Consider the following 25,388-nt stretch of genomic DNA (forward strand, 5'->3'; position numbering starts at 1 on the left):
TTTATTCATATTTACAAACATTTCGGCTCAATTTTTTCTACAATCCCACATTTTTATAACACAAAATATGCAAATATAGTCGGAATTAACACTATTCACCAACGCAAATCATTTGCGACAATAAACAGTTTTTATCTAGCACACATTTTATATCGAAATTATTCTAATAGTTTTAGGAATTTCAAGCTGTTCGATTCTCCCTCTCTTGAGGTTTTTAAGAAAAATGTCAAGGAGTTTTTGATTCTCATAAGCAGTGAGAGGGCCCAGTTACTTATCTTTGTTGACTACAGACAGACCTAGACTATCTGTCAACTGACTGACGGGATTGTCCCCTCTCCTCTCCTCTCCAAACTATAGATAGAACAATCCATTTACTTAAGTAATTATTCTATTTTTATTAATTTTTGTTCACTCAATATTTTTGTCTACTTTCTCTACAATATTGCTAATTATCAGAATTCCTGAAGTCATATCCATAAGTTATTCTGCTTCAGATGATTTCTTTCAATTAAAAAATGTATAAAATTAATCTACACACTGCTCAAGATAAAATTCCAATCGTAACAATTTCAACTTGAGTCTACGGACAGGCCTTCAAGGCCCATGTAGGCTCTTTTCCTATATTATTTTAAGCCGCATTTACACCGGAATTGGCAACCAAAAATCGCCAACTCCGATTGCCGATGCTAGTTGCCGGTGGAAGTTTGCAATTTGTATCTGCAACCATGAACACAGTTTGCTTAATTTTTACTGCAACTTGCAACAAAAAAATTAGACAGTATATAGAATGTCGAGTGCAGAAGAGGTTGTACTTGCTGCGGCAGCGTGTGTTGTTCTAGGTAAATTGAGAAGACTGAGAAGATTCTGGGTTCGACCTTCATTGCAGGCAAGAGCAAGGCATAGTGGCAGCAATCTATTGAATGACTTAAATAGAGATGATACAGTTCCTTTGACGGGAGAATTGAGATGCGATGGCAGTATAAAAACTTTTAACATGTTTAATTGTTGGTATTGGACACATAATTAGCAAAAAGGATACTAACTACAGGAAAGCAATTCCAGTGCATGAAAGGTTAACTATAACTTTACGAGTTTTGGTAACTGGCGACTCTTATACAAGCATCAGTTATTTGTTTAAAGTTTCAAAAAGTGCGATATCTCTCTTTGTGCCAGATGTTTATGAGGCTTTGATATGTTTCCTGAAGGATAACATACAGGTGAGTAAATGTTAAAATACCTATCGACCACGTGGAGCCGATAGGTGGGAGGGGTAGCGGGGTTAGTTGCAGACTCAAGTCGCCGCTCAATTTGGCACTGCAATTCGTATTGCCGACCGAGGTTGGCAACCGCCTTTGATCTTTACCGACTTCAGTCGGAAAACCAAATTTTGGTTGCCAACTCGTAAAATTGGTCTGCAACTACAGTTGGCAATGCGAGTTGCAGTTGTTTTAAGGCGTTCGACTAAAAATTGCCGATAAAAGTCTGCAATCATTGGTTGCCAACTCCGGTGTAAACGCGGCTTTAAACTATTCAGAAATTATGTAGCAAATTTAATGCTGTTTTTACTAGGTATGCATGCATGTATGTGGATTTTTATGTATATATATATATATATATATATATATATTTAAATTTATCTCTTTATTCATTACATTGATTTATTTATGATGACATAAGTCTTTTTTATATTATTTTAGCGTTAATTAATTAATGTTAATTATTTTGAAGTGTGTTACTAGAATACTTTTGTATATTTTATATTAATTACATATCCAAATGCTACATTTGTTATCATTTTCAATATAAAGATTAACTTTTGTCTTTCATTTTTTGTGTGGATAATAAATTTGATTTGATTTTGATTTCTATATATCACACACAGTTGATCAAGTTATCTTCTTGTACAGAAGTGATGGTGGTCGGAGAACAAGTGAAAGGAGAAGTAATGCTGATTGATGTTGAGAACAAAGATGTATTGCATTCAATCACTGTGTCAGATGATGTATCTTGCTTGGTCTGGTTACAAGAGAAGCAGTTTCACAACTACCATCTTTTGACTGCTTCCACTCACAGTCAGGTAAGTAATGATGTACATATCATATTTGATTGGATAGACAATAGACAATATCCTTTATTACAATTTCTTCAAGAAATGTTACAGCATCAAATTTAAGTCAAATTAAGTATAATAGATAAGCTTCTTCAGTGTTATGTGGGGTCTCCCCAAGTAAAGAATTCATTTAGGGTGTAGAAAGCCTTGTCTAGCAGCCATCTCTGTAGCTTCCTCTTCATCAGCACAGGGCCTCCAGCTTTCAAGTGGTCTGGTATCTTGTTTAGCATCTTCACTCCTGCATACAATGGTTTCCTTTCATACATGGCTGTTCTGTGACCTGGCAGCACATAGTTTCCTGCATATCTGGTGTTGTATTCATGCACGTCACTTTGTTTAGGAGGTTCTTTGGTCACACAGTAAAGGACAGTATCTAGGATGTAGATGGAAGTGACCGTCAGGATGTTCAGGTTCTTGAAAACATCTCTACAGCTTTGTCTTGGACTTAAGCCTGCTATTACTCTGATTGCCCTTTTCTGCATACCCAGGACGCGGTTGAGATTGCCCATAGTGGATCCACCCCAGACAGTAATACCATAGCGTAAATGGCTTTCAAACAATGCATAGTATGCAGTCCTTGTTGCCTCAGGGGTACTAGTTGCCTTGATTCGTTTTATGGCATAGAGAGCTGACCCGAGTTTTAGGCAAAGATTGTCCACTTGATTATTCCAGGATAAATTTTCATCAAGTATGACACCTAGATGTTTGATTTTGTCAGCTGCTGTCAGGTTGGGCATTTCAGATACTGTAGACTTTTTATTCCCAAATGACATTTGCTTGGTCTTACTTTCATTGAGAACTAAGTCATTTTTCATACAGTAGTCTTGTGTCATATTGAAGGCAATAAAAGTGTTCACTTGATGTGTTAGATTTTAAAAAATAAAGGTGAAAAACATGGATGAAAAACATAAAGGTGTGCAAAGTAACGTTTTGCACTTATATTAAACCACCATAATACGCCCATTGATAATCTGTCCATTGTTGGTGATATTATTGCACATGCTGATAAATCCCTTAATTTCCATAATCAAGTTATCTAAATGAAGAACATTAAACATTCTATTAATTTAATACTAATGTAGACACCTGGTGCCATAGTGAAAATTCAAAATAGGCATGCTTTTTTGAGTAAATTGCAAATACTTTATTGTCAAAAATCTATGTCTTGCCCAAATTATGATTTTTATTGTGATCGATTTCTTGTTATAAAGGAAATGTTGATTACAGTAGTAATGTAGGAAATGAAGAGATAATGGATTTAGTTTTAAAGTTGTGCATTAAATTGATAAATTCACCCATCTCTTAAGAGTGATAGTATATTTTTTTAAATCTAACACATACAATTTTATAAGCAACAAAAGTATGTACTTAATTATACAATAATCATATTTAATTAGGATATGTATTTTCAGTGAAAGTTGCCAAGTAGATTTTCTCTATTGATATTTCTGAATCAGGAGTGGTGAGTGCATATATAACATTTGTAGGCTTGGAACTGCACACACTCACTCTTTCTGATTCAGAAGCATTTATGTGATATTTTTGCTCCTTGTCATAAATTATCACATTTATATGAGGGCCATTTTCTTTTTCAACTTCGGATTTCAGGCAATGATGGCCAGACAAGTCGCAGGTCAGCAGTTACTGCAGTAGTTGATTGCACATCTTCCCTGCTACAACATCTGTCACTGCTTAGTCAGGAATCACAACCACTATGTTGTGTGTCAACTTCACTAACTATAAAACATGCACTATACAACATCTGTCACTGTTGAGTTCAAGTAGCCAGTTTGCGCCGAGTTGGAGTCGCATAAAAATGGCTGCCTCTATTGATTCTCCCTGACAAATGTAAATTAAGGAGTGTTATTCTTTTTCTGCAAGCAGAAGGGAATAGTAATAGTGAAGCAAAATTCATTGGAGATTGTGCTATGTTTACTTAACAACAACGACACTCATAAGGTTTTCTATGTAAACACAGCTCATTCTGTGATTGATTTTTGCCACAGCAGTGATAAATGTAGTGGGGAAGATGCGCAATAAACTACTTTATTAACTAAAAAATTTCATAGGTTTTCCACCTGTATAAACATTTATGGTTCGAGTGAATTATATCTCTGACGCCAATGTTGAGTTTGCTTTATTGCCACAATCAAGAAAATATTTTTAAAGTATATATTTATGGCCATTGTAATTTACTCCAGTCCTAATATCTTTTGTTACATTGTTTATTTTGCCTTTTTCCCGATCAAGGATATATATATACATGTACAAAGCTCTAAAAAGCCTACTTCTGTCAAAAGAGGACTAAAATAGTTTTCACAGCAGTCTTTTAATGTGTAGTGTAATAAAAATTAGGCTACTTTGTCTTCTATATCTGTAATACTAGTATATTTCATCAGTCTGAATCAAACCTAATGTAACCAGATGTTTTTAATGTGGTTCATGTCCTATTATCTTTGCAAGTACTAGTCGTATATCCATCTTGCTTATGTCTAGTAGCCTAATCCATCCTTTAGCATAAGGAGAGAGAAATATTTTTTATTGCCTGGAGGATATTCCGCTCACACACCAAGCCCTGGATCTGTGCCTTTACAGAACTAAATCTTTTCATTGGAGATATTTACACTGTTTGGAAAATAGGTGGTCACAATCTTTTATAAAGAATTTCTCACACACACAACCCAAAAACTTGCTCCCTCCCATGAATTGAGGCATTGCTGTTTCCCTCCTAGCACAATGAGTTGTCTCTTGATTTTCACAGGTGATAATCAAATCACCGTCTCCTGTTGATACCGTGAAAGCTAGGAAAGACTGGTCCCCCTTCATCTCCCACAATTTCTGCCAGGATTGCATTCTGAATTGCTTTCATCTGTTCAGAGCTAAGGAGAATTTCCAGAAAATCTAAATCCAGTATAGTCATATTTGATACAAAAAATTAGTAACACTACATTTTGAGATCTGCAATCTGATCTCTTCTTCAGGTAAATAACTAACGTAATACGTAATTAAAAACTAGGTTAAAATAAACAAATTATACCAGAGCGTTGTGACACACATTAGTCAGGAATCACAACCACTATGTTGTGTGTCAACTTCACTAACTATAAAACATGCACTATACAACATCTGTCACTGTTGAGTTCAAGTAGCGGGTTTGCGCTGAGTTGCAGTCGCATAAACATGGCTGCCTCTATTGATTCTCCTGACAAATGTAAATTAAGGAGTGTTATTGTTTTTCTGCAAGCAGTAGGGAATAGTGCAGCAAAATTCATTGGAGAATATGCCATGTTTACTTAGCAAAAACAACACTCATAAGGTTATCTACATAAACACAGCACATTCTTTGATTGATTTTTGCCTCAGCATTGATAAATAAAGTGGGGAAGATGTGCAATAAACTACTTTGTTAACTACTGACCTGCGACTTGTCTGGGTGTCTTGCCATGAGATCAGAAGTTAAAAAACGGCCCTTGTATGATTAAAATATTGTTACAATATATTTTTCATAGACTCAACAAAATGTATTAAGGGCAAATAACAGTAGTGTTAGGACAGAGTTATAAATTCAAGTTTTTAGCTGTCTTGCTGTAGATGGAGCTTATATTGGTTACTGTTAACTTACATTAAAAACATAAAACCAATATTTAAGACTTATTGTTTTGTGAGGCCTTTCAATAGCGAGGCTATCTTCTTCAGACACATCACAAAAAAGTTTTTAGCTGTCTGTTCGATACTATTAGTTTTTTATATTATTGATAACCCAAAAGGAAATCCAATTATTGATTATGTTTACATTAGTTTTGATCACACTCTGAGAGAGCAACTGTAGTAGGCACCAGTACATGCATATCCCACAGAATGGAAAATTATCATTGATGCCAACCACCATGTTGTGTGTCAACTTCACTAACTCTAAAACATGCACGTACTAAAAATCTAAACACAACACAACACTGAAGTATAGAATACAGGCCACAATTGTCTGCAATCATCGACTAACCATCTACGACTGACTATGAATTCACGCTCTGCTGTGTTAACCAACATTTTTCTGACTTTCATCCACATTTTGAGGGTGCTAAACAGTACACACTTTAAACAGTACTTCGCTCTATTTAGAGAAAGCTACTTTAAACTGGAAGTTGCCTCATATCTATAGTTTGCATATTTGCAATGAAGATTAGGATGTTATTGGTAATTGAGTCACTTTTTTGTTTTTTGTTTTTGGCAGTAAAGTATCTTTTACTGTTATGCGTCATTTAAATATGAGACTACTTACTGTTCAGATACAGGACAAATTACCATCAAAATACAAAAAGAATGACTCTTTCTAATTTTAAATAATAATTCTAGAAGTCTTAAACCTTTCATGATGTTTAGCAACATCAAATCTGCTACATAGTTCAGGTGAGAATGGGAAAACATCTCTCTCGATAGGTTTCAGGTAATACATCAAAATTCTAGAAGTTTCATCAGTCAGGAATGATTAATGTATTTAAATTTGTACATTCAAAGGTAAAAGTTTAAAAAATCCTATCCCCCATATTTTGACGATAATTTTCTCACATTTAAGTAATGAATAACACTAAAGAATACATATCTGTAAAGAATACATAATTATTAAACAAATTCTACTTTTTAGATGGCTGGGTTGAGATTAGAAAAGTGGTTGAGTGGCTGTCTTCACAATGAATTACTGACTCGCCTGCCAACTGGGTCTGCAACTTGATTTGCCCAATCATTTACACCAGTCGAGTTGCTGGTTGTGTATTAAATTTTTACTCACCCTTCTACTCGAGTAATCTAAATCGAGCTTAACCATAAGTACTAAACTACCATCTGCCCCACATCTAATGGCAGCACAATATTGAAGTTGTTTGTTCTCTTTAGTTTTTTCCAAGGTGGATACATGTATTTCCTAAATATCACAGGAGGAAGAGTGTTAATTATACACAATTTGAAAATTGTTCTGAATGGCCAGCCTTTCCATAGATCTGGTAAAATAATTGTTTACATTATGATATCTTAATATATCAGTAATGGCTTTTTATGGATTAGTATCCTTTTTTGGTTTCCAAGCAAATTTAAAATACTATAAACTGCCTGCCTATCTCATTGCCATCCATTTTCTCATCAAGAGTATTAAGCTATCCATAATTATCTGTGTTAAAACTATAAGACTGTACCTACAGACCAAAAACATTAATCGTTCATTTTAATGTACTGATTTTGTTTATAGTTATTTTTTATCTTTAAACTTATTCAGATTTTTGTTGTTATAATAATATATCACGATTATTTTGTATGTATCAAAGTGTTTACCTATGTTAACAATATCATTAATTACAAATTTTTTATTTCAGGATGGGTCAAGTGATTTCTTGCCAAAACTTCCGTCTTTATCAAGAACGTTTGGCTCATTGCCTGATAACATAGAAGAGAACCTAGAAGATGCCAAAAGAATTAAGGACCAAATGCAATTAAATTTTTTACTGATCGGAACTTGTGATGGCAGTTTACATTTGAGTGTATTTGGACTTTTCTCTTGTGGTGTGATGAATATAAACAAGTATATGACAGATAATGAAAAAGATAAGCATACCTCAGTATTGAATGCAGAAATGAGTTCTGATATGAAATCATTGCACTTATTAGTTGCAGTTGATAAAAGTAAATTTTATGCAGAAACTGTTAAGGAGGATAGTGTGGTCCCAAAAACAGATGTTGATGTTTCAAATCAAACGGAAAATTTAGGTGTTGAAACAAAAGTTAATGAAGATAATACTACATCAAATGATTTGAAAGCAGAAGACAGTAAGGGGAAGGAAAATTCTAACAAAACATCTGGTGACGAATGTGAACAGGTTATTGAAAGGGAATTTAAAATAGTTATACTAGATACAAGAGTTTTATCATCCAGATCTCGTGAGCTTCATGCCCTCTCTTTGAAACATGGACATATAATATCTCTACTAGATTACTTATCCCAAACAATGCGTTCTATAATTGAAGCGTGGGAAAACATATATATCTTAGAGATTGAATCAAAACTTTCAAAACATGCAGCATCACTTCCAGAAGGTTCTGTGTCAGCCGATTTCTTAGAATTGTTATTGTTTGGTATGCCTTCAGAATCCCTAGAAAACTTTTTAATGAAAGATTTAAATGATAAAGGCATTAAAAAGCTTGGCCATTCCATTGAACTAAGCCATTCTAATATACAAAAGTTAATATTGAAACATCTTTTATCTGTTGGACAAAGTCTTGCATATCACCTAGCAGAGATGAAGGGAATGGCAAAACTGACAGATCGTTTCAAAGTTTTGGGATTGGAAGAAGAAACTGTAGCAGAAGCTTTTAGTGCAGCTGGAGCTTTTCTGATAAAAGCCACTGAAGTCCAACTTGTCATAGATGAGAGTATGAAGAGGTACAAGGCATTTTTCCGGTGGCTTTATGCTATAATTTTAAGAATAACAGATGATCGAATTCCAGACCTTACAATGTCAGATTTAAACCAACAGGATTTAGAGTTTATTGCAGAATACTTATACAAATTGGATGTTAAAATTGACCAGGATGGAGTGACAAAAAGACACTGTTATTTGGATCATTTGGGCCAATATTTGGTGAACAGTGATCTAACCGTCCCTAGCAATGAAGAGAACGACAACCTATGGCAACGGCTGCTGCAACAGAATCCTTGTCTTCAAGAACACTTTTGTGTTATTAAAAGGTGTAAAAATACATCTCTGCTTCAACAACACGACAGGCTAAAAGAGGCCACAACTAATGTTTTTAAAACTCCAGAATATGCAATAGGAAACATGTTCCAATTGAAAGAAATTGTTGACATAGGTAAAATTGCTTGTAAGAGGTTATCTATGTGTTTAGTTGATGACAATATGGTTCTTTTAAGTATCATTGAATCAAATTCACCAGACAGCTTTCAGTTGATTCAAATTCCAACAAATGGAAACAAATCAGATGTTAGAATAAAAACTGTGTTATTTAAAACGGAAGATGAAGTTGTAATGAAGTGTTTGGATGTTCAGTTTTATCTTCCTGAAGTCCTATCAGTCCTTTTAGAAGAGAAAGATGAAAATAGAAATGCTGTCATTGTTCAGATGAAGTCCAAGACTATTTATGAGAACACAGAAGACATAATTAATGGCAATTCATTGACAGGTTCTATAGTAACACGTCAAATTCCAGATTTAGTAGCTTCAATTTTTGCTGTTAGTGGAACTCGTAAAGTAGCAATTGTTTTGTCTAAAAGCCGAAGGAAAGTTAGGCTTTTTGAAATGGAAGCTGAAGATGATGATGAAGAAGAAGAAATGGTTCTACTAGAACCTCCAGCAAATTTTGCAGAAGCCCAAAAAGGGTACTACAAACCAATAACTGAAGAAGTAGTTGTTGATGATGAGGAAAACAGCTCCAATTTAGACGATTCCTACAAGTTAGTGTTAGATACCAGCAAAACCTCTTCAGAATGTAATAGCAGTGTAAAATCTTATCTAGAGGAAAGAGGAGAAAACAACTGACATTTTTATTCCTGAGGTTAGTTGTAGATTAATATTAATATACTACATTTGAATTAGGTTGTACGATTTTTAAATGTATCTTCAAAATTAGACTATCCACACTATTGTGGTTTATCTTAAATTAAAATACAGTCTTTCATAATAAGATCAGAGTATTAAGAGGCATGCAGTTTAGTCAATTAGTTTACTGCTAGTGTTATACTTATTTTACACTATAACTTACTTTGAATCTTAAACCTTATTCTTTGCCATAAATTGAAAGAGAGATAATGTGGCATCGTTGTTGTAACAAAATCATTATGAACAAATTGAAGAATAAGTCCTATTAAAACTTAATATGGAATGAGATCTTAAGAGGAAGTGATACCAGAATTGGTAGGGTTTTTTAGTGGGTGAGATTTCCACTAACCAAGTGCTCTATAGTGAGTGCTAAAAATGTATTAGCAGTTTCACACCAATAAAATAGGTAGGTGAATGTGGTAAGTAGTACTAGAATGGAATTTAGGTTGTAGTTATTATTTGTATATTTGACCTAATTAGACATTGTGTCAGTATTTTTAGAAAATAGAAAAAGGACAATGTAATGATGAAACAGTCTATATAACTGTGACGATTCTGATGGATTTCTTGGAAGCAACGTGTCACCGTGCAGGACTAGGCTTGCACCCGCCTGCACGATGAAGACCGTGGAGCGACCATAATCCTAATTACACTATATTCTCCTGCCAGCTTTGATAAGAATTTTAAGTTATAATTTAAGCACAAAACAGTAAAAGTAAATCGTAAAACAATTTAATAACGCCAAAGATAATTTACACTTACCGACACCAATTTACACATACCGACACGCCGACCTCCCATCACGACCAAACCCGTCCCAACATACTAACAATTTATAATTTACAATGACCCCCCTATAATTTTCCGGCACCTAACCCCCCCAGATTATTAAATCAATCCATAGTGTGACACACAATTCTTAAAGTAAATAATAAAAATAAGACTTGCGACAGGTAATATTTCCGTCACCGCCACTCGCCGATCAGACGTCCTCACTGGTCCCTGACTCAATCTAGACTCCTGGTTATCAGACCACCGGTCCTCCATCCGCACGCGGCTTATCAGAAAGACCGGTTCTAATCGTTGATTCGGCGGTCTGATAAATGTGGTGGGCAGTCACCACAATCTCCCCCCCTAAAGGAAAAAAATGGAGAGGAAGTGGGAAGGAAGAAACATATAGTTAATAAAAATTTCAATTTGGAATATCCAAAAATTTTGGGTGCTCTCCACCAATCGAAGAGCGGGTGACGACAGGAGGACCAATTACATATTGATAATAATGGTGGAACAAAATCCAACTGTTGGTCTACTCTTGTACTAGTCACCCTTCAAGTAATGACCGAATAGGCGATCGCACCTACCGTTAATATTTTGTATATATTCTAAAACAACGGGAAAATGTCACACACCCACCCCCCGAACAGGAAAGAGTTCGATACAATCAGAAAGTTGTTATGTGATGTGTAGTGTATGTGAGGGATTAGGATTGAATTCTGGTCATCCTGAAAATAAAATTGCATGTGGATTCCGTGCGGAGAGAGTGGTTTACGCGCCTGGTTTTTGGCGACCTTATAGGTTGTCTTTGTTCTGCTTGCAGTCGATGTGCGTATACAGTCCTGTGGGTTTTAGCGATACTTCTAGTGAAGATAGTGTCTTCTTCCAGAGACGAGAGTTTTTTGAGGTAATGTGTTTTGGTGCTTACACTGTGGGTACGTCTCTTCTTTAGATGTTGCCGTTCTTGATCCGATAACTTCATTTGCAATTGCAGTGACAACACTGTTTCTTCACATGGTATGTATAGCTTTCAGTTATCCAATGGCCATTGTCAGGGTGGAGAATTTGGTAAGGATTAATTTATGTGGAAAGTGCTCGGAATACACATGCGCGTATTTACAAATATTCACATATTCTTAAATTAGGAATTAATTGGAATATGATAGGATTTTGACGTGTCGTGTGGCGAAGTATTGTAGTATTTTTAGTAATGAGGTAGTATATTTTAAATTAGTGTGTGACATTGCCCATGTTCCCGCAAAGCTAAGGTGCGTAATATACGGCGAATAATTTTGGGGATGGTCGTCCGGCTGGATCATAACTTGCTTATGCGATATCCAAAAATAGCTCCGTTATATAAAAAAAATAGATCCACTTTACGATTAAAGGTCGGATACACGAATATATAAATAAGCACACAAATAACAAAGGTATCCCTAACAAGGAAAACATACATTAAGGTATAATAGTGAAATGACAAGGAAAGGTATTTTTAAATATTCCCATTTACAATCAACACCTAACTCATATATTCGCTTGCACAAAATTCACGTAGAATGTAGACGGTGTATATATATCTAGCAATAAATAACATTTAATTATTTAGAAAAACATAGATATTGCAACTTAATGTTCGTTTGATCACATTAAATTTGCAAAATTCACACACAACACACATACGAGCAGCATACGATGCTACGAGTAATAACGATTATTGTATTTCATACGATTAATGCGTTTATCATGTTTATATTCGTAACTCGTCTGAATAGTTTAAGACAGGATAAACCTATCTGTTCAACATAACTAAATCAAATCCTAAACACAACATATATTACAACATAAATTACACAAAATAGCACAAAATTATTTTTAGTTTTTGTACAATATGACTCCTACAGATTTCCCTACATTTTGGTAAGACGTTAGTTGTTAGTAAAAGTAAAGGATAGAATAGAGATGTGTAGATTTTCTTCTTGTCTGATTGTGTATATCTATGGAGAAGAAAAAATTAATTTGACCATGTGATCAACATGTTCAAAAGAATCTATGCATTTCCTGGTTGATAAGCAATCCGGTAAAAGGATGCGCACTAAAAATATAATAAAAAAAATGCATCTTTACCATAGATTATTTTACCCAAAAGCTACGTAAAATTGCAATATAGAAAGAATTTATGAAAAAAATTACAATATACAAAGAACCCACCAACCGAGGAAACTCAGACTTCATCTCCATAGTGTGTTCAAAGTGTATATTTAGATACTCCACCAACGATCAACCACAGACCACTGTAGGGAAGCCCTCATAGAAAACTCCCTCAGACTCAGCAGCCGTGCAAGCAGCCGCTAACAGAGGACCCAAAAGTGTAATAATGTGTAAGAAGAATGTTAGAGTGTGAAAGAAGAGGAAAAGAAACATTGAACTAATATCACCTAGGTAGAATTGTGTAGGAATATGGTCGCTTACCACGGACTTAATATTTAGGCATGAAAAACTTCTTTAATTGAGATATATGAGCCTTTCTTATAAACTTCCCATTTGTAGGATTGACGAGTCTAGCTGTGACAGGTGATGTAAAGCATTCCACCACACAAGGTTTGGACCACAGGGGGAGCAGTTTACTGTTGATGTTCTCAGCAGCTTTACTAATTGGATTATTTCGAAACATAACCCAGTCACCCTGTGAGATGTGGGTAGTTGTCCTACCAGCGTTGTATAAGCGTTCCCTAATTGACCTAGCTTTTTTTAAGTTTGAGAGTGCATTGTCCCAACGCTGTTGCATTGTTTGTAGCGGTTCTTGCGCCAGTAATGAATCGAGATTCCATGCCAATTCGAGTGGATGCTGTATTTCCCGGCCTAGAAATACGCTAGCTGGAGTTGCTTTAGTGCTTTCATGTGATGCTGAGTTAAAAGCTACCTGCAGCCAGTGAATGTTCTCATCCCAAGTCTTGTGGTTATGTCCGTGAAAAATTCGTAGTGCCACCTTAAGATTTTTATTAACCCGCTCAGCATGACTAGGATTCGGGTAGTAAGCAGAAGTGTAAATATGTTGGATACTGTAAGTCATACACATGTCTGCCATATGTCTAGATTTAAACTGGGATACGTTATCTGAAACTACAAATTTTGGGAACCCAAAAAGAGAAAAAACGTTTTTAGACAAAATATCCACTGTAGTTTTGGCTGTAGCATTTCTAGCTGGTAACAGAATAACAAACTTGGAGAACGCATCAACTACCGTCAACAGATATTGGTTGCCTTTGTTTGATCTAGGAAGTTTACCAATGTGATCTATGAATATCTTTTCAAAAGGTCTTGTAACTACTTCCGATGCAAGTTTACCCACTCTAGAGTTTTGAGCCTGCTTGGAACGTTGACAAATTTGACATGATCTTACTCGGTCTGCTATTATTGTATCAAGTTTTTGGGCCCAAAATATTTTAAGAATACGCTTTTGTGTCTTTTTAATGCCCAAGTGAGCTGCAGTTGGGGACTCATGATAATATTTAATAACCATATCGATGAGTTTGTAAGGTAATACCACTCTAGGTGTATGTCTGTCCGATATTTTGTACATCAACACTCCCTGACTAAGTTGATAGTTAGTGGGCCTATTACTCGACTTTATAATCTTTAAGAGATCAGGGTCTTCACGTTGATGAGTACCAATATCTTTAAACATTTCTGGGAATCCTGCCAAGAGTGCCACTTGTGGTAAGGTGGATGGCTTTTCCGATGAATTATTTGCGTGCACTTCAGTTGGTTCACTGTTTGTTGGCGTGTCGGTATGTGTAAATTGGTGTTGGTAAGTGTAAATTATCTTTGGCGTTATTAAATTGTTTTACGATTTACTTTTACTGTTTTGTGCTTAAATTATAACTTAAAATTCTTATCAAAGCTGGCAGGAGAATATAGTGTAATTAGGATTATGGTCGCTCCACGGTCTTCATCGTGCAGGCGGGTGCAAGCCTAGTCCTGCACGGTGACACGTTGCTTCCAAGAAATCCATCAGAATCGTCACAATTGGTAGCAGAGCGAAAACTATAAATTTTATTGAATCAAATTATTTTACATCTGTTTTCAAAATCCTTGGTTAACTAAATTCTTAGTACTTCATTTCCAAATCTTAAATAAATTTTTTTAATAGAACCTAAAACAAAGCATTCGACATTATATAACTTTTCTAAATTGAATATGTTCTACACCTATTACTAAACAAGGTAATATCAATCTATTTATTTTAAAGAATATTTTATTATCAACAGATTATTATTATCGCGAAGCATTAATTAGTTTGCCTTTTAAATTGCCGTGTTGTTAGTGTTTAACAATTATCTCCTGCCAGCAATTAAATTATTTAGCCATACTTACGATCTTTATGTATTTCATTACCTTGATTATAATACAATAATCGATATAATTAGTTTCCAACGCTGCCGACACCACGCCGACAATGGAGAATTGGCTTACATTTCAAAATTATTTTGTTGAAATTAATATTAAAAAACCTTTCATTTTGCATTACAAACATATTAATTATGAATGATTTATTTTGGAAAGTTTTCGGCCATATTGTAATAGACATATATACGAGTATATAACTAATAAAAATGGGGAATTGGCATCATAACAAAAGTAATTACATTTCAAAATTTATTTTGTTTACATTGGTACTAATATACTTTTATTTTGCAAACATATGAAATATTAAATATCAACACTTAAATTCGTTTATATTTGGTAATACTTCTAATAGTCACATATGTAATTAATGTAAAACAATTGTTCAAATGGCATATTTTCAAATTAAATCAAAATTTCAATTTCAACAGCTATGCTTGAATAAGTACATATACAGACAGTACTGCTAGTCTATAAGAATACAGAGTTGCGATTGTTGTGAAAGTTTGCATAGAGCTATATAAACGAATACAACTGGATTGAGCTAAATTTATTTCAAGTACCCAAAAAAAAACCTATAAAAATACAAAAAAATGCATAAAATTACATAAAATGTACAAAAAAATAAGTAAATGTCAGGATACTTTCAAACCAGTAAATGCTCACTTTCACAAATTTATTTCTTTCCCATATCCACTACACGGTGTGTTTTATTCAAGCAAGCTTTGAAAAACACTAAATTTTATATAATTTAATCTTATTACAACAGTAATCATCATCTTATTATAATAGATATTGGATACTAGATGGCTGGTTTTCTAGTTTTACTAATTAATTAGTGATACATTTATTACTATTTATTAATTTATACATTGATGATACGTTTATTACATTAGCAGTCAATAAGGTCTCTTTAATTCAAACCATACTAGATTATTTTAGAGTTTCCGTGTTTACAAAATCGATCTTTATTGATTATAACAGTTAATACCATTTACAGGAGTAATTTCACATATAAATTGGGAGGTATGTTTTAACGGCAATATCAAGCCACAATATTGTATTTTCATACTATTCTGTTGATTGAAAACATTCAAAATTATAGCTCTCATTGAAGTATATTTAATCGTATCTATTAGGCCAATAAAACTTTATTTTAGATTAATATTGATCAAAATTATAACTTTTATTCATTCGATATAATTTTAAAACCACTAGCAAAATCAGTTCATATTATATTTTGGTTCCAGGATGGGGTGTAGTCAGTTAAAGTTTGGGTATATTATACTGGTAAATACCATATATTTTTGTCCGTTATCCCTATGTTTCATAAATGTCTGCAATTCAGTATGTTATTTTCAGAGCTACAACATGCTACAATATTAGTAAGTACAAGTTATATATTACTTCTCTCTATAATAGCAATAAAGCTTACATTAGTTATATCCTCTTAACCAAGATTTAAAAAGGTAAGTTAACTGATGGTGCGGTAGTATAGTTGCTGGAAATAAATATAATCTTATCGCTTTATTATCAGTACCGGAAGTTGGCCCTATTGTTTGCCTTCTGCTGGGATTTTACAACATGCTTTGAGTTTACTTAATTTATTTAGTACACTCATTTCAAACTTTGGTCTTTCATATTATCGTGAGAAAATCTCGGACAGGAAACACTTGAGAAAGTGGAAGTTATGTTTGAGAGTTATTTAAAGTATTGAAATCAATTGAATTATTGAATTTAAATTGTAACATGTTAATTAGTACATACTTAAATAATTATTGTTCTTATTTATTGTAATCTGTAGATATTGAAACTTTGGATATTTTTTTCACTGGGTTAAAAAAAGTAATTAACTTATACGATAAGTCGAGTAAAGTTATGATACAACAGTTAATGAAAATTAAAAATTAAACATTATAGATTTTCCTGTTTATTTGCGTGTTTGAAATATCTCTTATATATATGCATACTGTTGGTAATGAATGGTTTGATTTAAACAATGGCTTATTCGCACCCGTTATAGAGATTTGTCTTTAACTAAAATTAATATATTTTAGACTCGGTATAACTCATGCAATTTAATATATTTCTTGCCTCCTATTTTTAGAAAGCCCTACGCCTCGCTCTTACATAAATTAAATGAATAATTCTCACGTAATTCAATTAATGGGTGACTCACTAGCCCGACGTTATTTTTTCTATTTAAGTAAGTTCAAAAGTTCACAATTAAAGGTTGAGACAAATTTTAGTTTTTCCGGACTTAAAGTATGTGATTTAAAAGATAAAATCAAATCACAGCGACCTTTTTTAAATTCTGATTACCCTCTATTCCTGCTGATCGGCACAAATGATATTCTGAACGCCACGCCTGTTGACATTTTAAAGCAACAATTTGTAGCTCTATTGAAATGCATTCAACGGCTATGTCCAAATTTACACATTCTAATCTCTCAGCTTCCGGTTTATCCTCGTATTCAACGGTGCAATCACACAGTTAATAAATTAAATGCCTTCAACCAGTTTTTATCTTCATTGAAGTCGGTAAACAACATTATTGTTCCTACTCCCACGGTCATTTATAATCGAAAGTTATTCCATAAATTTTACCCACATTCGGACAGACTAGACAGCGTACATTTTAACAATGAAGGGTTTCTACTTTTAACAATGTTATTGAAAGATATATTAAAAAAAAAAAAACTCTTAAAACCAGTTATTAAAACCAGCTAAAATAGAATATAGACTTGTTATTTTAAAACTGAATTAAATGCTTCATAGGTTTAATATACAGACTGTTGTTATGTTTTCTGTAAAAAAATACTTTAATGCCAGTAAGTAATAAAAGGGTATCCATAAGATAAAATATGATGCATATATAAGCCTTAAGTAATAATATTACTAAATATAATAATTTTTTATCTATCCAATTGAATATTACGCTTAAAATAATTGGCCACTATAATAAAATTGAACTATCAAATGAAGCACTCAATTATTGCAGTAATTAATTAATAACAAATATATAGTAAAAGTGAAACATACAACAATATTAATTGGTAAACCCCCTTATGGTTACAATGGTACTGAATACCCCTCCATCTTTACATAATAAATAGTATTGTGATATTAGTATTGATATAATTTAGCAATTGATATAATTTATTTATATTGAGTCAAGCATAAATAAGATGTTAGAGTGCGAAGATATCCTCAAAGAAGACGTTAGTGTCACTGATCCACCGTATGAATGGGAAAAACGCCCTAAAGGACTGGCTTGGGTAAATCTATTAAATGCATCTCAGGCCAAAGAACAGTGCTTATGTTGGGGAATAACTCCAGCACCTAAATTTGAGAACAATCGTGTTCTACTAAAAGAGCGTATCAGTGGAGCCAATTGTCAGGCAACTGTTCTTAATCCAACAGAGTCGTCTACTAGCCATACAACCACAGACATTCAGTGTCCCGTAACCGATTGGATGCAAATAGTCCACACAACGGCAACCGCTGTGGGAAACCAAATTGCGTCAGCCTTGTCGCAGATGCAGGGGACTTCACTATCACCCTCGACATCACGCGCAATGTTGCCCTCTGTGTTAACTGATTTAATTACAGCTTTACCATCGCTTGATGGAATAGTTATTAGAAAACTACTCGATTTTGTTATAAAATTTAGGGAAATTTTGATGCTAAATTTAGCTAATCCAGACAGCGTCATATTAGCAATTTTACCTAAAACTACAGGTCAATTAAGAAATATCTGGCTACAAGCTATTTCATCAAAACAGAATCCGGAAAGTCTAATTACCACCGTACTCGATACTTTTCTGCCTACTAGAGCTCGTCAACAGGCCACGGTCGAACTTATATATAGAACCCAGAAACCAAATGAAACACTGGTTAGTTTTATCAATGATATCAGACCGTTAGCAGAATTGCTTATACCGGCTATTTCACCCCAGGAGATGCTTGAAATTGTCATTACAGGAATTAACCCTCAAACCAGAGCTCGATTAGCGGGTTTTCCAGCTCCAGCCACCATTTCTGAATTGTTGAGCTTAGCCCCCCGATTACAAGTAATTCAAAATACGGAAAACCGGTTCACACAAGATTTAAATTCACCGGAGTATTATCAACAAACTGGACCACAGGTCCATGGTGGACGTCAACTAAACCAATCTTATAGACAAATAGGGAGAGGCAATGTAACTTATAATCGATATCCTATACAAGATCAGCAAAATAGTTTTCATAACCGCCGCAGTCAATCGGGACAATTTACTCAACATAGACCTCCTTTTCAGAATATGAATACAAACAATAGGAATCAACTACATCATCAATTCTCCAGAAATCAATCTCAACGTGGGTTTTTAAACTACAAAAGAGGGTTCTAATGGGCGGAGACTCCCCTCTTCTAACTTTAACCGCCCGTTTTGATAAAATCAAGCCAGCAGTGAAGACACCTTTCACCAAGTCGGCTCAAGCTCCTTCTTTCCCGGGAGTTCAGTTTTGTACAGTTCCTTTGACCTTTCGCAAGTTAATCATTAATTCTTTGGTAGATTCGGGTTCTTCATTCTCCATTATATCGAATGCCTGTTTTCAGAATTTAAAGAATATACCAAGGGTGATAAAATCTGTTTCAACCATACATGAGTCAGCCATTTCAGCCTCGGGACAAAATATAATATTTAATTTAAAGGTTATATTACACTTCAAAATTTCAAACTTGTCTTGGGATTTTCCTTTTCTTGTCGCCTCAGAATTACCAATGCCAATTATTCTGGGCTGTGACTTTCTAACTAAAACTAGGGTGGTCATTAATATGGCAAATAAAACATTAACTTTTCCATATGGCACTCCTTCGGTCATGTATCTCGCTCAATCAGCTGAATTACCAAGTACAACAATATGTCCAATTAAGTTAGGGGAAAACCTCTCATCTGATCAAGCGGACCAACTGTGAAGACTAGTAAATGAATTTCCAGAAACAATTACTACTAAATTAGGCCGTACAAATTTGGTCGAATATCAAATCAAATTAAATTCTGATACAATCGTTAGAAATAGGCCCTATCAGTTTGCTCCACCTAAAATGGAGGCAATCAAGGAACATGTGGATCATTTATTGGCCAACGGAGTGATTAGACCATCAATGTCTCCCTATGCGTCGCCAGCATTTTTAGTACCAAAGAAAGGCGGAAAAACGCGCATGGTAATTAACTATAGACAGCTTAACTCATTAATAGATCTTGAGGCAACTCCCATGCCAACTATAGAATCTGCTTTCCAGCACTTAGGGCAAGCTACTTTCTTTAGATTGGTGGATTTAAATCAGGCATATTTACAGGTACCTTTGCAAGAGAACTCAAAGAAATATACAGCTTTTGTTCTACCTTTCGGGCAATTTGAGTACAATTTTCTGCCTTTCGGTCTTGCAACCGGCTCTCAAGTCCTAACACGTTTAATTGATCAAATTTTTGGAGATATAAAATACAAATATGTGTTCAATTTTTTCGATGATTTGTGCATATACACAAACGGTACTTTTGATCAGCACTTGTGCCATCTCCGAGAAGTTATAAATCGGCTAAAGCAGGCAGGATTAACCATCAATCCAGATAAAATGACCCTGGCAGCAAATCACATCCAATTTTTAGGTCACACATTTGCCAATCATACCGTGACGATTCACACGGATAGGTGCAAGCCAATAGTTGAGTTCCCCGCTCCTAAAAACTTGAAACAGCTAAATAGATTCTTGGGTATGACAGCCTTTTATTCTAAATTCATTAAATCATTTGCAAAAATAGCGCAACCACTTAATAGTCTAAAGAAGAAAGGCGTAAAATTTACCTGGGGGCTTGAACAACAATCCGCATTCGAAACTTTAAAAACAGCCTTGACATCAAATGCAGTTTTGAAAATGCCGGATTTTAATCGATCTTTTGTTTTACAAACCGATGCATCAACCTCCGCCTTAGGTGCTTCACTCAGCCAAGAATATAATGGCAACTTGATGCCAGTGGCATTTGCTTCGCGACCACTAAACAAGCATGAGCAAAATTATGACACTCTTCAACTTGAATGCCTGGCTGTTGTCTTTGCCTTTTCCAAATTCCAACAGTATCTTGAACATAGGGAATTCCTTTTGCAGACGGATTGCTCGGCATTATCCTGGCTTTTAAACCACCCACGGCAAGTTGGAAAAATTTCTCGCTGGATTACATTTATAAATTCGTTTAAATTTCAAGTACAACATATCAAAGGATCGGATAATGTAGTTGCTGATTGTTTATCGCGCCTGGTCTGATAAATGTGGTGGGCAGTCACCACATAACAAGTAATTATATATTGTTTAGATTTAAACAAAATAAAAGTGTTATAAAATTGGAGTCTAATCTTCAGTTATTTTGCTTTCGGAAATGTGGAACATTGTGTAACCATTTTCCTTTATTTCTGCGGTTGTGACTTATTCAATAATTGTTTTCTTCAAAATTCTTTAGTGAATCAATTAATCATAATAAAGACACATATAATCTTCAAATCTATATTTACTCAGATTTACAGATTCTCGTAAGAAACTATAAATAAAAAAAAAACTTATCAAAATATTCGTCAGACCAAATAAAATGCCTCCCTAATAAATAGAAATTTAACACTATTAACTTTTGTGTTTCTGAATGTAGTAAAATGTTATTAATAAGTCTTAAGTGTAATCATTATTAGCATACATAATAAACTATTAAAAGAATGTCTTCAAACTCACTGCATTTGGCACATTAGAATTGGAATGTTTTATATGTGGGACAAATAGTTACAATTTTGTATAATAAGAATACTGAGATAGAAGGTTACAATACAGTCTATTTACACAATTATAGTTAAACTTACATTTACTCTTATAATTATAATTCCACTTACCTAATTTTAGGTAAGTGATTCAGACAGTGATTCAGTCTATTATCCTATCTTATACCAATAGAATAGATAAAACATCTACAGAAATACAGCAACAACACGTTTCAAAGTAATGAGGACATACCTGTAGTGTGTCAGGTATAGCATGACTGATGGAATACATGGAGGGACACCATCTGTCAAAGAGAGTATGCAACACTACTACAGCAGCTGAGAATTCTTAGCTCGTGGCTTATAGTGTATTGGTCACCTTGTACTGTAGTTTTATTCATATCAGTGTGAATATAATATATAATAATAAAATAAAATAACTTTAAAAATTTAGTACGGACCAATATAGATTCGTGAATCCTCATTTTATGGAAACAGAGACACAAGTTGGTTTAATAGAATAAAATTATACAATTAATTGTATAAATTAATTTAAAATGTTATAAATTAATCGACAGCTTTAGTTTACTGTGACACTCATTAGGTGCATAGTTAAAGTTTTTATTTTATTTTCAACTAATATCTTTAAATTTCTTGTAAGTTTTAATACGAATATCACTTAAAAACTCTTAAATGATAATGCAATTTAACTATCGCAATCTTCTTATTGTAAATTTACCATTCACAAAAAATACTGATTTACAGGATTTAGTAACAATCAAGGGCATAATCCCTGTTAAATAATCTCCACTCCTCATTGTGGGAGTCCTAATTAGTCTCACAACAGTTTGTGAGATTTTAACAATTTTTTAGGCAAAAAGTAAAAAAAAATTATTTAAATTATATTTTGAAATAATTACATAAAATAGTGGTACATTCTGTATTTACTTTTTTAGTTTCCACGGTAAAATTAACTACATGCCAAAATTAATTGACATACTTATCTGTTTAATGCATGCGTTAATATATAACAGTAGTATATCTTTTTAAGTTAATTCTTTTATTTTTTTTAGGAGGATTGACTGTGATACTGGTTGATGCTGAGCTGAACTGCTGATTATACATTAAAGGTTTGAAGTGCAATGAAAAAAATATCAGTAAAATGAAGAACTTAATATACTCAAATCTAATTCAGTTGAAAGATTTTTCGTTGCTCAAATTGCTTAAAGATGCACCTGTACAAATATGGTTCTTTAGTTATGTCTTCTCTAATGTTGTGCCACTGCATCGAACTGCCCAGTGTTTGTATTAAGTTTACTTCTGTGTTGAACTGGACTCTTTTATGTAAGTTGGATATATTTTTGTCTATACAGTTAACAAATTATATATATTATTTCATGAATTTTTGTAATATTTCATTTTAAACTCACTAGCACTTCACTATTTTGCAAAACAGCTGAATTCATCATAAATTTACATCAATGACCGCATTGGTGATATAAAACAATTTGTTTCATCACAATTAATTATGATCTGTTGTCCTGAGTTTTCTTTGTGAAAAATGATATAGTTATATTTCATTGCCATTAGGTGTTTGTGTGGATAAAGGCTATCACTTTCTATTTTATAGTACTTGATATTTTTAATTGGTTTGATATTCTGTGTAACTTATTTGTATGACAAATATAGTGACGTAGTTATCTGTCTTGTCAGTTCGTCTCATGAGTAGCATTGTATCGTTTTGTTATTGAACATGTCTTTTGCACCACTTTTGCTTTTCATGGTAGTAGTTTTTAACATCTTTTTAATAAGAAATTTTTTAATTTTCAGCTAAATAAATCACGTATACAATGGGTAAGGGTGTCCCTTTGTTCTCTCAAAACTTCAGTATTTAAGCTAGATTAATACTTAGAAAGTATCTTTACTATATCCTGGATGTATGTCAAATCTAATATTCTATGCTATTTTATTACATGGTCTCATCATACTTTTGGTTTGGTTAAAACATCCAAACTACTTACAGGATGAATTTTGTTATTTTCAAAGCAATGTTCTATAAATTCATATGTCTATAAGGGTTAATATTTACTTAGAAAATAATGTGTTACCTACAGTGAAGAGTTGAAGAAATATGTAGAAACTTGTATAAACCAAATAAACAAAGATTATTTCATTTTTTGTTTTCTTACTGTGTCCTATCTGTATCATGTACATTATTTTTATAAGAATTAGTGCTGGTTTGTAACCCTAAAGTAAACTAGCATTTTATCATGATAATGAAGCATAAAATGAAACGTAATTAATTAGTTCATAACAAATATACACTAAATACCATTACAAGACAGGGCGTTATCATTAATATAAGACATTCCATTAAAAATGTTGTTGCACTAAAAGGCTGTATTATTGCGTGAATTATATGAACTTAGATTTTCTTGTGACGTAGTTTTTTGAAAAGCTGAAAATTTGTGATTAAGTACTTTAACTACCTAATTGACTGTGTACATTTAACATTTAAACAAAAGTACTAGTGCTTATTGTGCATATAAGATCTTTCTATAAGGTGGTAAGATAAATTGTTGGGGTGAAGATTTCCATAAATTCCTTCAGTGGTGCTTTAGTAAGTTTACTTTTCATGATATGGTTCCAGTTGATTTCTATGTCAGAGGCCATGTGGAATTTGTCATAGAACTATGAGACATAATGTGGCACAAAGATTGAATGTCACCAATGTGCGATAAATATCATCCAACTATGACGTAGTTTTTTGAAAAGCTGAAAATTTGTGATTAAGTACTTTAACTACCTAATTGACTGTGTACATTTAACATTTACAGGGATGCTACAGGTCAGGGAAATCAGGGAAGTCAGGGAAAAAAACAGGACTGGAAATCAGTGAAAAGTCAGGGAATCCGGTCTCAAGTCAGGGAATTTCGACGTTGGTCAGGGAAAAATATAAAATCCCTTTACACAAATAAACTTACTGCCGCCGCGACGAGTCCAAGCCTGCAGACGACGCAGCGCATATTTTACTTCTGTGTTGTAAAAGATCATTTAAGTCAATCTTTTTGTAAGTATTTAACTGTGTTCACTTTATTTTTTGCTTTTTTTATATTTGCCACCTTGTTAGCCTCAACACTGCTTTTTTCCACCCGTTAATTGCCAAAACCCCTGGGGATTGCGTCGAAATAGTCAGGGAAAAATGAAAAATTTGGTCTGGAAATCAGGGAAAAGTCAGGGAATTTCATTATTGGACTCCTGTAGCAACCCTGATTTAAAACTAGTGCTTATTGTGCATATAAGATCTTTCTATAAGGTGGTAAGATAAATTGTTGGGGTGAAGATTTCCATAAATTCCTTCAGTGGTGCTTTAGTAAGTTTACTTTTCATGATATGGTTCCAGTTGATTTCTATGTCAGAGGCCATGTGGAATTTGTCATAGAACTATGAGACATAATGTGGCACAAAGATTGAATGTCACCAATGTGCGATAAATATCATCCAACTATGTTCTGTTGAAAAAGACAGCGGAACATTATATTTTCCATTTTTGTATTTTGTTACAAAATTAGCAAATTAGTACAAACATTTATGTTTCATCTTATGCCTTGCAAACTTGGTGAATGTCTTTATGAGTTTTGTTCTGATCACTCTGATTTTCTTCTACTACATAATGAAAATAAACAAGAGTGATAATTATGGTTACAGTG

At 33.7% G+C, this 25,388-nt stretch overlaps 1 protein-coding gene across 2 annotated transcripts in view; it reads left to right on the forward strand.

Annotated features, from left to right (window-relative positions):
- The window catches only part of LOC124369170 (anaphase-promoting complex subunit 4-like), a 43,126-nt gene extending 19,275 nt beyond the window's left edge, over positions 1 to 23,851 (forward strand). For both annotated transcript variants that reach the window (XM_046826967.1, XM_046826966.1), the window contains exons 4-6: positions 1,908 to 2,077; positions 7,474 to 9,667; positions 22,752 to 23,851. In XM_046826967.1, coding sequence (XP_046682923.1) covers positions 1,908 to 2,077; positions 7,474 to 9,651 — 2,348 coding nt within the window. In that variant the 3' untranslated portion in view covers positions 9,652 to 9,667; positions 22,752 to 23,851. The remainder of the gene's footprint in view (positions 1 to 1,907; positions 2,078 to 7,473; positions 9,668 to 22,751) is intronic.
- The last annotated feature ends 1,537 nt before the right edge of the window (positions 23,852 to 25,388 follow it).

This window comes from Homalodisca vitripennis, chromosome X (genome assembly GCF_021130785.1).
Source record: "Homalodisca vitripennis isolate AUS2020 chromosome X, UT_GWSS_2.1, whole genome shotgun sequence".
Taxonomy (NCBI): Eukaryota; Metazoa; Arthropoda; class Insecta; order Hemiptera; family Cicadellidae; genus Homalodisca; species Homalodisca vitripennis.